This window comes from Neoarius graeffei, chromosome 8 (genome assembly GCF_027579695.1).
Source record: "Neoarius graeffei isolate fNeoGra1 chromosome 8, fNeoGra1.pri, whole genome shotgun sequence".
In the NCBI taxonomy this organism is placed as follows: domain Eukaryota; kingdom Metazoa; phylum Chordata; class Actinopteri; order Siluriformes; family Ariidae; genus Neoarius; species Neoarius graeffei.
In genome coordinates this window covers 68235442-68248512 of record NC_083576.1, presented here as the reverse complement: position 1 = coordinate 68248512, position 13071 = coordinate 68235442, and the positions used below count along the sequence as shown (strand labels likewise).

Sequence of the window (13071 nt, the reverse complement as noted above, 5' to 3'; positions counted from 1 at the left end):
CTCACTTCATTGTGTCACTTTATACGGCTCTACACCACTAGTTTATGCAAACCAATTCTTGTTGTTTTTGCTGTTTTTTATGAGCAATTGTCCTTATTTAGCTCTGTCTTTATTCTCTTCTATTTTATTCTATTCTCTCTCTTTTTTTAACTTAGTTTACATTTATCTATATTTTACTCTGTATTTGAGCTTCTGCAACACCTGAATTTCCCCTCATGGGGATCAGTAAAGGAATATCTTATATTATCTTAATGCAGACATGTAGAAATGAAAAATGAGCTCCCTGTGCTGTCTGATCAATAGTCTATGAAATTCTGGCTAACATTAGCTGCTAAATCCTTCACATATTGACGTGCATATATTCAGTAATAAAAAAACAAACTGGAAACATCACTGATAGAATTTGAAATGATTTATGGATTAAATAAAATTGCTACCCACTAAATAATTACTAAGATGGTTGGGGATGGTTGAAGAAAACGGATCCAGCCTCACACGTGCAGTTCAGCTTTGCTCTTTCCAAAAAATACTGCATGATATTGTTACTTAAGATACTGTGGAGGGTTGATTAGCAGTAAAGTGCTCTACAGTATTTAAGGAATACGTTATAATTCTGTTAAAAAAATGTTAAATGGAGTGTAATTTAACATAATTTATTTTGTATTAACTGTAAAATGTTTTTTTTTAAAACAACAGAATAATACTGTTGAAATCCTGCTGTAAATTAATTGGAATCTTTTACAGTGTAATTCACAACGACTTGTATGGTGGACACTCAACATAATTTAAAACTAGGCTTAGGTCTAGAGGCTCGGCTCTTGAATTCCAGTGAAGGGAATTGTAGTGCTACAGCATACAAAGACATGCTGGACAATTCAGTGCTTTCAGCTTTGTGGAAACAGGCCGGGGAAAGATCACATATGGGTGCGATGGTCAGGCATCCATGTGTGTTTGGTCATATAGTGTATGACGTGTCATTCAAAAATTAAAAATTGTAGTTGTTGCTGTGGTATATGATGAAAACACTTTTGGTTGTGCAGAAAATAAATAAAACAAACGTCAACAAAACAAAACGTCATGGTGGAGAATTATTGAGTATTTCCATTTTATAAAAATTTATACTTATATATATATATATATATATATATATATATATATATATATATATATATATATATGTGTATATATATATATATATATATGTGTATATATATACTTCTACTATATCATAGAAGCAAATATTTTTTACTTCACTATGTTCATTTTCATATCGCAAATTTTCATACCCTTCCTTTCCAGTGAAAACCGCATATTTCAAATGTGGTGATTTTGAATGTTTGTGATCAGGGGCGTAGCACCAAATTCTGGGCCCTATGCACAAGCAGTGGCCATGCCCCCCCCCCCAAAAAAAAAAGAAAAAAAAGCTCAGCAGTTAACAATGCTGAAAGTATCTAACAACAAGGGCGTACTACCAGTCCAGTCAGTTATGTAGCCACACATTAATCTAACAACTCTTAAATGAATAAAAAACCCTAATCACACAATACTACGTATATGTAGGACAGACACTATATGTAGGCTAGGACACACAATTCAATCCATTAATCAAATGATTTATTTACCCAAAACATTACATTTACATTAGTTAGCAACATATATTGTGATCTTTAAATGGTATTGATATTTAAAGGAAAATAAAATTACAGACTCCTCAAGGGCCCTTCCCCCACTTGGGGCCCTGGTAACTCAGTCCCCCTTTTCCCCCCACTACGACGCCCCTGTTTGTGATAAACTGAAGGATTAAGTATTCCTTATGCATACATGTCAACCTTTGGTCAATCAAACCTGTATAACCAACCTCCAAAATCTGTATTTCCCTTATAAAATCCGTATAAGATGCAAATTAAAATAATTTACCTAAAATTTGAATGATAATTAACAATGATATATCCCTGTTACTTTTTATTCAATATTGATAACAATAAACCTTCAGAATGAATACAAAGCTCCAATGTTTGACAAAAACACAAAGTGTCACTCTAATGTTCTGAATTGTACTCCATGACAGCTTTTTTAGCACTCTGCACCAATACCTCACGAGGCTGCATGTCACAGCAAGTGTCTGTGTTGATCTTGCCGGAGTGCCCATTCAGAATCTTTTCAGTCGCTAGTGAAAGTCGCTCAGGTGGAAATACACTTTTCAAACAAAATGTTACTTCCCGGTTGGCGGGATTCTCGCAATGCGGTGTGCGCATGATCAAAAGTGGAACGAAGTCTCGCTACCACAAGATAACGCGCGATTTCATAAGACTCTTTACTGTCTGTCTGTGCTTTCTGTGGTGTACAGTACGTTTGTAAATGTTATGCGCTCTTTTATCATCGTGGGAATTGATTATAGCTCTAAATAAATATTGAAGTTTTTTTAAAGAATCCGTATAACTTTATTTGTACGCCCGTATACTACGTTTATTGAATCAAATCCGTATAAAATACGGACATTCCATATAGGTTGACATGTATGCTTATGGGTTGAGAAAATTGTCCTACATCTTTAGCTAAATAAATTATTTTAAAACTTTCTTGGATTAGAAGGAAAAATGCATTGCTATGAAGACAAAAACAGGACTGTTTTTTTTTGAGCTCATGAAAAGCTGACTTTTTAGAGACGCATATTTCCCACAGAACAGCGATGCTACAAACATATGATGATCTTATAGAATATGATGCTTTGCCATGAAACTACCCAATATTATATAAAGTAATTACAATTAGCTCAACTTTAAACATCTACAGCAATAAAAAACAACATATACATTATTGCAGCAGTAATATTAATTCAAAGACATCATACAGTCTCAGAAAATAAAGTACGTTACTGTACCTTTAGGGGTATAACAGCTTGCCACTGGTGCAGTATCCTCTAAGGTACTTATTTGTACGCTTTATATACTGCTTGGGAACATATATGTACCTTTTTTGCCCTAAAAATGTACACATAGTTACCTTGAGGTCCAATAATGAGCCCTAGGGAGTACATTAGTGTAGATTGTACCTTGGCGGACAGAAATGTACTCCTACTGTACCCCTATTTCTGACAGTGTACATAACAGTAAAACACTGACAGGGGCCATTTTAGTGCACAGTGAGTACTTTTACCTTTGATACTTTAAATACATGTTGGTGATAATACTTAAATAGTTTTAATTAAATAAGGGTTTGAATGCAGGACTTTTACTTGTAGTTGAGTATTTTCATAGTGTTGTATTAGTACTTTTATTTCAGTAAAGGATCTGAATATTTCTTCCAATAAAAACCACCCCATCCATACATTATCTGTAGCCACTTATCCTGTACAGGGTCGTGGGTAAGCTGGAGCTGACTATGGGTGAGAGGTAGGGTACACCCTGGACAAGTTGCCAGGTCATCGCAGGGCTAACACATAGAGACAAACAATCATTCACACCTATGGTCAATTTAGAGCCAACAATTAACTTTGGACTGTGGGGGAAACCGGAACACCTGGAGGAAACCCACACAGACATGGGGAGAACATGCAAACTCCACACAGAAAGGCCCTCATTGGCCACTGGGCTTGAACCCAGAACCTTCTTGGTGTGAGGCGACAGCAAGCTAACCACTACACCACTGTGCTGTCCCTTAACACCACCCCCATCCATCCATTATCTGTAGCCGCTTATCCTGTCCTGCAGGGTCGCAGGCAAGCTGGAGCCTATCCCAGCTGACTATGGGTGAGAAACAGGGTACGCCCTGGACAAGTCACCAGGTCATCACAGGGCTGACACATAGAGACAAACAACCATTCACACCTACGGTCAATTTAGAGCCAACAATTAACCTAACCTGCAGGTCTTCGGACGCATACACAGGAAGGCCCACGCTGGCCACTGGGCTTGAACCTAGGACCTTCTTGCTGTGAGGCGACAGCGCTAACCACTACACCACCGTACCGCCCCTTAACACCACCCCATTGTTGATTATTTTCCTTTACACTGCAAAAAAGGGCAGCACGGTGGTGTAGTGGTTAGCGTTGTCGCCTCACAGCAAGAAGGTCCGGGTTCGAGCCCCGCGGCCGGCGAGGGCCTTTCTGTGCGGAGTTTGCATGTTCTCCCCGTATCCGCGTGGGTTTCCTCCGGGTGCTCCGGTTTCCCCCACAGTCCAAAGACATGCAGGTTAGGTTAACCAGTGACTCTAAATTGACTGTAGGTGTGAATGTGAGTGTGAATGGTTGTCTGTGCCTATGTGTCAGCCCTGCGATGACCTGGCGACTTGTCCAGGGTGTACCCCGCCTTTCGCCCGTAGTCAGCGGGGATAGGCTCCAGCTTGCCTGCGACCCTGCAGGACAGGATAAGCGGCTACAGATAACGGATGGATGGGGGTGGTGTTAAGGGACAGCACAGTGGTGTAGTGGTTAGCTTGCTGTCGCCTCACACCAAGAAGGTTCTGGGTTCGAGCCCAGTGACCAATGAAGGCCTTTCTGTGTGGAGTTTGCATGTTCTCCCCGTGTCTGCATGGGTTTCCTCCGGGTGCTCCGGTTTCCCCCACAGCCCAAAAACATGCAGGTTAGGTTAACTGGTGACTCTAAATTGACCGTAGGTGTGAATGTGAGTGTGAATGGTTGTCTGTGTCTATGTGTCAGCCCTGCGATGACCTGGCGACTTGTCCAGGGTGTACCCCGCCTTTCGCCCGTAGTCAGCTGGGATAGGCTCCAGCTTGCCTGCGACCCTGTAGAACAGGATAAAGCGGTTAGAGATAATGAGATGAGATGAGAAGACATCTTATTCTAAGAACTAGGTTTAATAATCTCAGAATTGGTGTTTTGTATTCTTCTCATAGGAAGTGCTAGATGGTTTCAACTATTTTCAAGATACTTTCACTTGCTAAAATATTTTTTGCAGTGTATTGCATGCCCCATGTTGTATTCCTGACTCAGTACACTAACCCTTCCTTGGTTTAGTTGAAATTAAGTTGTATTATAACTTATCCAAACGTATTCTTTAATCAGGTAGCTTAATGGTTACTTTTTTCATTCCAGAAGTAAATAAAAAATGGCTTTAAAATCTCAGGCGTGGTTTCTGGAAACACTGAGCGTATAGCGTTTGAGCTTTTTGTCCCTGTGGTTGTGCCGTAGTTGTGTGTGGACGGTGGAGGTGTTACTGCTATGTAAGAAACTGTTATGCTAACTAGCTAACGTGGCTAATAGATAATTAAAAACATCATTAATATGATTTCTTTAGTACATTGCACATTTTGTATACATTTGTGGAACGTTAATATTTTAGAATGATTTGTGTTTTTAAAAATGTAACATGGAGTAATGTGTGTAACTGTAGTGTAGAAGCAGCTCTTCAGTTAGCGAGGCTATGAATTCCCAACGGTGGTTGACAAGGCACAATTTAGCCGGTTGGCTAATAGCTAGCTAGTGCACTGCTTTAGCATTTACCGTTAGCTTGTTTTTAATGGGGAATACAGCAGGTGATGTGTGGCATTACACAGAAAATATATTTTTTATTATTATTATTATTATTATTATTAATTAATGTAAGGTTTTAGTTTTGCTAACAAGTTCCACTAACCTGCTGACAAGTCAGTAAACAAAAACATGCATTCTGCTTTGTTAGCTGTCAGGTTTGTTGATTGTTGCATGTTAAACAAGTTAGTAAATTGTGTCACTGTAGCTAGCGTTAAACTCAGCTGCAAACATAAAATAACAAGTTAGTTTGGGGGTAAAATAATAGCAACACACCCAGTTGGCTCTAATAAACTCATAGAACTAAAATATTTTTTTTAAATATAATTTATTTTCAGCAGAATGGCAGAGTGTACGACGTTAGAAAGCCTTCTGGAGATGGGCTTCGGCAGAAACAGAGCGTAAGTGATGAGTTTTGCTGGCTGTGATTTATTGTATATGATTCTCCTGCACTAATGATTTGATTCCTGTACTGTATTTGCTGTGAAAGGGAGAAAGCTGTAGTACACACTGGCAACCAGGGCATTGAGAGAGCCATGGACTGGTAAGTGATTGATTTGATTGATGTAACGATGCTATGGGTCGGCTTTGTTTTCATGATCTGACTACTTTGGGTTAGCACGGTCGCCTCACAGCAAGAAGGTTCCGGGTTCGAACCCAGCGGCCGGCGAGGGCCTTTCTGTGTGGAGTTTGCATGTTCTTCCCGTGTCTGCGTGGGTTTCCTCCACAATCCAAAAACATGCAGTTAGGTTGACGTGGGGCGGCCTTGGGCTGAAGTGCCCTTGAGCAAGGTACCTGACCCCTGACTGTTCCCCGGGCGCTTTGGTGTGGCTGCCCGCTGCTCTGAGTGTGTGCATGTGTTCACTGCTTCAGATGGGTTAAATGCAGGGGATGAATTTCACTGTGCTTGAAGTGTAAGGTTTCTTCTTATTGTCCATTAAACTTGCATAAAATGGAAAATTGTCTTTGGCACTGGCATGAAGGACAAAAAGACATAAATCATACAAAATACCATCATATTTGTGGTCGGTGTGAAGCTGGAGTCTGTGGTGACGGTGGCAGAGAAGAGGACTATGGACGATGCCGGTCACCCTCTGCATACCGTCATCAGCAACCAGAGGAGTCTGTTCAGTGACTGAATGCTCCTTCCCAAGTGCAGGACTAACAGACTTAAAAACTCCTTTGTCCCTCACGCCATCAGACTGTACAACTCCTCTCTGGGGGGGAGGAGGGGTAACAGGAGGACAGAGGACGGGGAGGAGCGGCAGCAGTAGCCTAGCCGGACAAAAAGCAATACTGGACAATGTGTAATATAAATGTGCAATACCTCTTCTGCTGGACTTTTTTTTTCCCCATATCTTTTTTTATATTTGTATATGTAAATACTTTAATTTATCTAGCAGTTTTCTCTATTTTCTATTCTCTGTTTATCCTGTAATGATGCTGCTGGAATTTTAATTTCCCTGAGGGAACCCTCCCAAAGAGATCAATAAAGTTCTATCTAATCTAAAACAATAGACATTAAGAACAGTACATTACAGTAAATGTTCAAATCAGTTCCAGTTTAGTCTAAAAATGGAATATATATATATATATATATATATATATATATATATATATATATATATATATATACATACACACACACACACACACACACACGTGCATCTCAAAATTAGAATACCATGAAAAAGTTCCTTTTTTCATAATTTAATTCAAAAAGGTAAACTTTCATATATTCTATATTCATTACATGTAAAGTGAAATATTTAAAGCCTTTTTTGTTTTAATTTTGATGATTATGGCTTATAGCTCATGGAAATCAGAAATCCAGTATCTCAAATTATTAGAATATTCCCTAAGATCAATCAAAAAAAGGATTTACAATACAGAAATGTCCAACTTCTGAAAAGTATATTCATTTATATACTCAATACTTGGTTGGGGCTCCTTTACCATGAATTACTGTATCAATGCGGTGTGGCATGGAGGCGATCAGTCTGTGGCACTGCTGAGGTGTTATTGAAGCCCAGGTTGCTTTGATAGTGGCCTTCAGCGTATCTGTATTTTTGGGTCGGGTGTTTCTCATCTTCCTCTTGACAATACCCCATAGATTCTCTATGGGGTTCAGGTCAGGCAAGTTGGCTGGCCAATCAAACACCGTAATATCATGGTCAGCAAACCATTTGGTAGTAGTTTTGGCACTGTGGGTAGGTGCTAAATCCTGCTGGAAAAGGAAATCAGCATCTCCAAAAAGCTCGTCAGCAAATGGAAGCATGAAGTGCTCTAAAATCTCCTGGTAGATGGCTGTGTTGACTTTGGACTTGATAAAATACAGTGGACCAACACCAGCAGATGACATGGCACCCCAAATCATCACAGACTGTGGAAACTTCACACTGGGCTTCAAACACCTTGGATTCTGTGCCTCTCCACTCTTCCTCCAGACTCTAGAACCGTGATTTCCAAATTAAATGCAAAATGTACTTTCATCTGAAAAGAGGACTTTGGACCACTGAGCAACAGTCCATTTCTTTCTCTCCTTAGCCCAGATAAGACACTTCTGACATTGTCTCTGGCTCAGGAGTAGCTTGATATTAGGGATGCGAAAGTTGTATCCCCTTTCTTGAAGATGTCTGTTCGTGATGGGTCTTGATACACTGACACCAGCCTCAGTCCACTCCTTGTGAAGCTCTCCCAAGTTCTTGAATCAATTATATCAATAATCAATTTGTTTTTGTACTGTATGCCATACTGATTAAAATAGAAAAATGCTTGAAACATTTTAGTTTATGTGTAATGAGTCTATAATATATAACATTTTCACTTTCTTAAATAACTGATGGAAAATATTGAACTTTTTCACAATATTCTAATTTTGAGATGCACTAGTGTGTGTGTATATAAAGAAAATAAAACACAGGACTTTTCCTGCATTGTCCTCCACAGGCTGATGGAACACGAGAATGATCCAGACATAGATGACCCATTCGTGCCACCAACAGAGAATGTTCTAGGCTCATCACAACAACAGAGCCTGTCCCAACCTGCCTCTGAACCGACTGAGTGTAAGACCTTTTTGCTGGTTGTACAGCAGTGTTTGCAGGTTCTTGTACAAATGTAGAACGGAGAAAAACAAAATGAAGTCGTACTGTCTAGAAACAGGATAATGACATTGGGATAAATTGTCACAATACGCTTTACTAAGATATGGTCCAAAGAGGGAGAGGAGATTTTTAATTTTATTTATTTATTTATTTTGGTGCTACATATTTGTCAGATAAACAAACGTGATGGATTTTGCCAGGCGTGTTTGTTAAATAAGCAGCGCCTGTAATGCATGGGAGACATGGGCAGATATGTTAGTGCATTACAGTTGTCTAGGCTCAGATATAAAAAAAAATAACTTCTTTTTTTTAATAATTTGCTCATGCTGCTTTTTATTGCCTTTTTTATTTGATGGTTTGCTGCTTATTTAATAAGTGCTATCCCTTTTTGGGAAAACTTGGAAAAAAATTAATTCATTATTAAATTTTCATTGGAACAGTTTAATTTCTCACACTCTTAATTTCTTTAAATCACAATCATTAATGCATTAATACTGTACTGTAAAAGTTATTGTTGATTTTTTTTTTTCTTTCAATTTTCATTATGAAACCCAGCTGCTGGAGAGAGTGCAGAACAGGGAGAAGCCGCAGAACAGGGAGAAGCCGCAGACCAGGGAGAAGCCAAACAACCAATGACAGAAGAGGAAAAGAAGGAACAAATTAAGAGGTCGGTGACATGACAAAGGACTAAAGTTGGAGTAAAAAAAAAATGTTGAATTATAGAAAAAAGTGACTTTTCCATTTCTGTTCAGGCTTGAGGAGTTAATGAGGGTGAAGCAGGAGGAGAGGAGAGAGAGGGAGCGTCAGGAGGAGGTGGAAAGGGAGAAACAGAGGAGGAAACAGGGCCAGGAGCTGCAGCAGATCCGACAGAAGCTGCAGGAAGATGAAATGAAGCAGCTGGCTGAACAGCGCAGGAGAGAGAAAATGGAGGACCGATTGGCCAAGTACTGCGAGTGCTGGATGATAAACTCTGCCAAAGATCTTTATAGTGCAGCTTTTCTGTTCTCATTTGCTGTTTGATCTTTTTCAGGCAGAGAGTCAAAGAGAAGATTGCACGTGACAGAGAAGAGAGAGCACGCAAGGTATTTACTTTTGGATTTTTAAAAGAAAATTAATTTCCTGTTAGTGATCCATGATATGCAGCTGGCTTCCTGTTCTTTCCAAACTTCACAGGGAAATTTTAGGGTTTAGAGTGCTATTTCTAAAGGACAGAGCTTCTTGTTTCTCATGTAAAATTATTTAAAGGAGCAGTGTGTAACGTTTAGATGCTTCACCCTCTTCTGGTGAAATTATGTACATCATGTGAGTTGTCTTTTAGGGGAAAGGGGCGGAGCTAAATTTTGGGCCTGAGAAATTCCAACTGAAACCTCAGATTAAAAAAAAACAACCAAAAACTATGCAGATTAAGTGCATGGCAATATTAATTTGTTCATTCATTTTTCTTCAGTAACCACATTATCCTGGTCAGGGCTGCAGTGGATCTGGCACTGATCCCGGCAACATGCATATAATTGCATATTATGGCGTCTTTAAACCACCTGACTTATTACATGTCACTCTTTTCACAGTTTGGTGGCAGCTCTTCAAGTACAGCCCTGACATCACCTTCTTCTGAAACCACGCCCCAGTCTCCTGCTGAGAACCAGGGCCCTCCCCCAGCCAAGAAAGACTACGATGAGTGTCGGATACAGGTAGAGTCTCCAAACATGTTCAGACTTTTCTGTCTACAGCAGGTTTGTCTGTGCATTGTGTGCTGCAGCTGACTCCCCCTTCCCTGCGTTAGGTTCGTCTGATGGACGGCTCTGCGCTGGTGGCAGTCTTTAAGGCCCAGGAACCTCTGGCAGCAGTGCGAGTGTATGTGCAGATGAACAGCTCTGAGGGTGAGGACTTTACCCTCCTGTCCCCTTACCCCCGCCGTGTTTACACAGACCTCGATATGGAGAAACCTCTCCGGGAGCTGGGTAAGGAAAATTGTGATGTTTGAAAGGCTATGACGCATTTCCGTTTTTGAAATAACGTTGTTCGTTCGGCAGTACGAAACCTCATTAGCAGTAGCATAGTTTTTTTTTTTTTGCATTGAACTATGTGGGCTAACTTTAGATGTTTCATCGATTTGCTGGCATGGTTTAGGTCAACTTGTGCCCTTATGGACCTTGGCAAGGCATAAGTATTTGGACAGTGACACGATTTCCGTAATTTTGCCTCTGTACACCACCACAGTGGAATGAAACAATCAAGATGTAATTGAAGTGAAAGCTTTCAGCTTTAATTTGAGGTGTTTCACAAACTCACTGCATTAACTGTTTGGGAATTACAGCCATTTTTTTACATAGTCCCTCCATTTTCATTGGCTCAGAAGTAATTGGACAATTGACTTATAAGCAGCTTCATGGCCAGCTGTGGCCCATTTCCTTATTATTTCATGACTAAAGGTCTAGAGTTGATTCCAAATGCTGAATTTGCATTTGGTAGCTATTCATGGGAACCCTCAATATGTGGTACAAAGAGGTGCTGACGCAAGCGAAGGAGGCCATCCTTATGGCATGTTCACACCAAAGGTGGCGACAGTGTTAAAATTCATTGTAGCTGTTCTACTAACAATGCTGTTAAATTCGAAATGCTTCATCTTGCAAACTTTATTTAAAAGGGCCGCAAAGCAAACAGGTGTCAACCGGTATCTTTGTGCTGACTGACCGCAAGCAGGGTATAAGTTAGCCTCATTAAATTTTTTTAAATTGAAGGAAAATAAACTAACGACAAACTAATTAAAAGCCATTTGTGTGGATGCCAAGTCAAATTTCAACATGCAGTTTATTTTCCTGTATGCAAGTAGGAACGCATTATAAATAATAGGTAAACCCACCACCACAATTATTTTCTCCTCCATTGTACTTGGGAACAGTTTGAATGGAACCAAAATTTACACAATTGTGTTCTCTAGTATCCTTTAGAGCCGAGCACTTCTAAATTCTGTTTAGTTGCCACCAAACTGCTCATTACCATAAAGTTGCCTGGACTTCAACATTCTGACGCGCCGCCAACGGACATGCTGCTGCTCACCCCGAGGCTCTCGCCGCATTTAGTGTGAATGTAGGGTTAGGCTGGAAAAAAGATTTTTATCATGGAGATGGCAGAAACTTAATTTGAGTGGCCAAAAGAACAATTTATGTTCTTAAAAAGAAGGAATGAATTGGCAAGTTCAGCAACACCAAAAGGCCTGGAAGACAACTGAAGTGGATGATTGTAGAATTCTTTCATTGGCGAAGGAAAAACCTCTTCACAACATCTAGCCAAGTCAAGAACACACTCGAGGAGGTAGGCCTATCATTGTCAAAGATACCACATCATCTATCAAACATGGTGGATGTGGGCATGTATGACTGCCAGTGGAAGTGGGTCACTGGTATTTATTTAGGACAGCTGACAGAATAAAGGACAGATGGATTCTGAAGTGAAAAACTGATAGGATGGTCCTTCACAGTACAGATGGATAATGAACCAAAACATACTGTGAAAGCAATCCCAGAGCTTTTTGAAGCAAATAAGTGTAATCATTTCACGTGGCTGAGTCAGTTAACCAAATTGAGCATGCTTTTCACTTATGGCCCTTTTCCACTACCCTTTTTCAGCTCGCTTCAGCCTGACATGGCTCGCGTTTCGACTACCTCAGAGCAGCACGACTCAGCTCGCTTCAGCCCTGCTCAGCACCCAAAATTCGCACGGTTTTGGAGTGGGGCTGAAGCGAGCCAAACCGAGCCGAGTGGGGCTAGGGGCGTGAGGAGACACTCCCCTGTGCACTGATTGGTGAGGAGGAGTGTCCTCACATGCCCACACACGCCCCGCGAGCACGCTGGGATCTGTAAACCCGGAAGAAGAATTACGAGAATTTCTGAAGCCTTATGCGCCTCGCCTCATCTATACGCTCTTGCCAGTATCTGTTGGCGTTGTTGGTGACAACAAGCCCCAGCACCAAGACCAGCAACACTAACGACTCCATGTCCTCCATGTTTATTGTTTACTATCCGGGTCGTGAGACTACCGCTTAAAAGGTCACTGATGTCACTGTTTGCGCCGCCTAACGACATCACGCGGCGTCCACCCACTTTCGCTAACTCCACCCAATGCGTCCACCCACTTCCAGCCAGCGCGGTTGTAGTCGAAATGCAACTCCAACAGCCCCGCTCAGCTCGACTCAGCCGCGTTGGTAGTGGAAAAGCGGCATTAGTGAAGGAAAGGCCTGGTAAAGCATCTCAAGGGAGAAAACTCAGGATTTGGCGATGCCCATGGATTCTATATTCAGGTGGTCATTGACTGCAAAGTATTTTCAAAGTATATTCAATTTGCTTGTATTTCTAATTGCTACTTTGTCCAGTAACTTTTGAGCCTGGGAAAATGGAAGGACTAATTTATTTTTATATACAAAGCTTTAATTCCTAAATGGCCAATGAATTGAGCCTTGAATTAAATCTGAAAGGG

The 13071-nt window shown here is 40.6% G+C and overlaps 1 protein-coding gene across 2 annotated transcripts in view; it reads left to right on the top strand.

The window, feature by feature from the left end:
- Positions 1 to 5132: 5132 nt before the first annotated feature.
- Positions 5133 to 13071, top strand: part of ubxn1 (UBX domain protein 1) — an 8766-nt gene continuing 827 nt past the window's right edge. Inside the window, exons 1-9 of one of the 2 annotated variants that reach the window (XM_060928085.1) lie at positions 5133 to 5181; positions 5830 to 5889; positions 5979 to 6032; positions 8438 to 8556; positions 9151 to 9262; positions 9348 to 9539; positions 9626 to 9677; positions 10164 to 10286; positions 10379 to 10556. In XM_060928085.1, the coding sequence (XP_060784068.1) occupies positions 5831 to 5889; positions 5979 to 6032; positions 8438 to 8556; positions 9151 to 9262; positions 9348 to 9539; positions 9626 to 9677; positions 10164 to 10286; positions 10379 to 10556 (889 nt within the window). In that variant the 5' untranslated portion in view covers positions 5133 to 5181; position 5830. Of the gene's footprint in view, positions 5182 to 5826; positions 5890 to 5978; positions 6033 to 8437; positions 8557 to 9150; positions 9263 to 9347; positions 9540 to 9625; positions 9678 to 10163; positions 10287 to 10378; positions 10557 to 13071 lie in introns of both variants that reach the window. The other variant, XM_060928086.1, reaches the window with a different exon arrangement.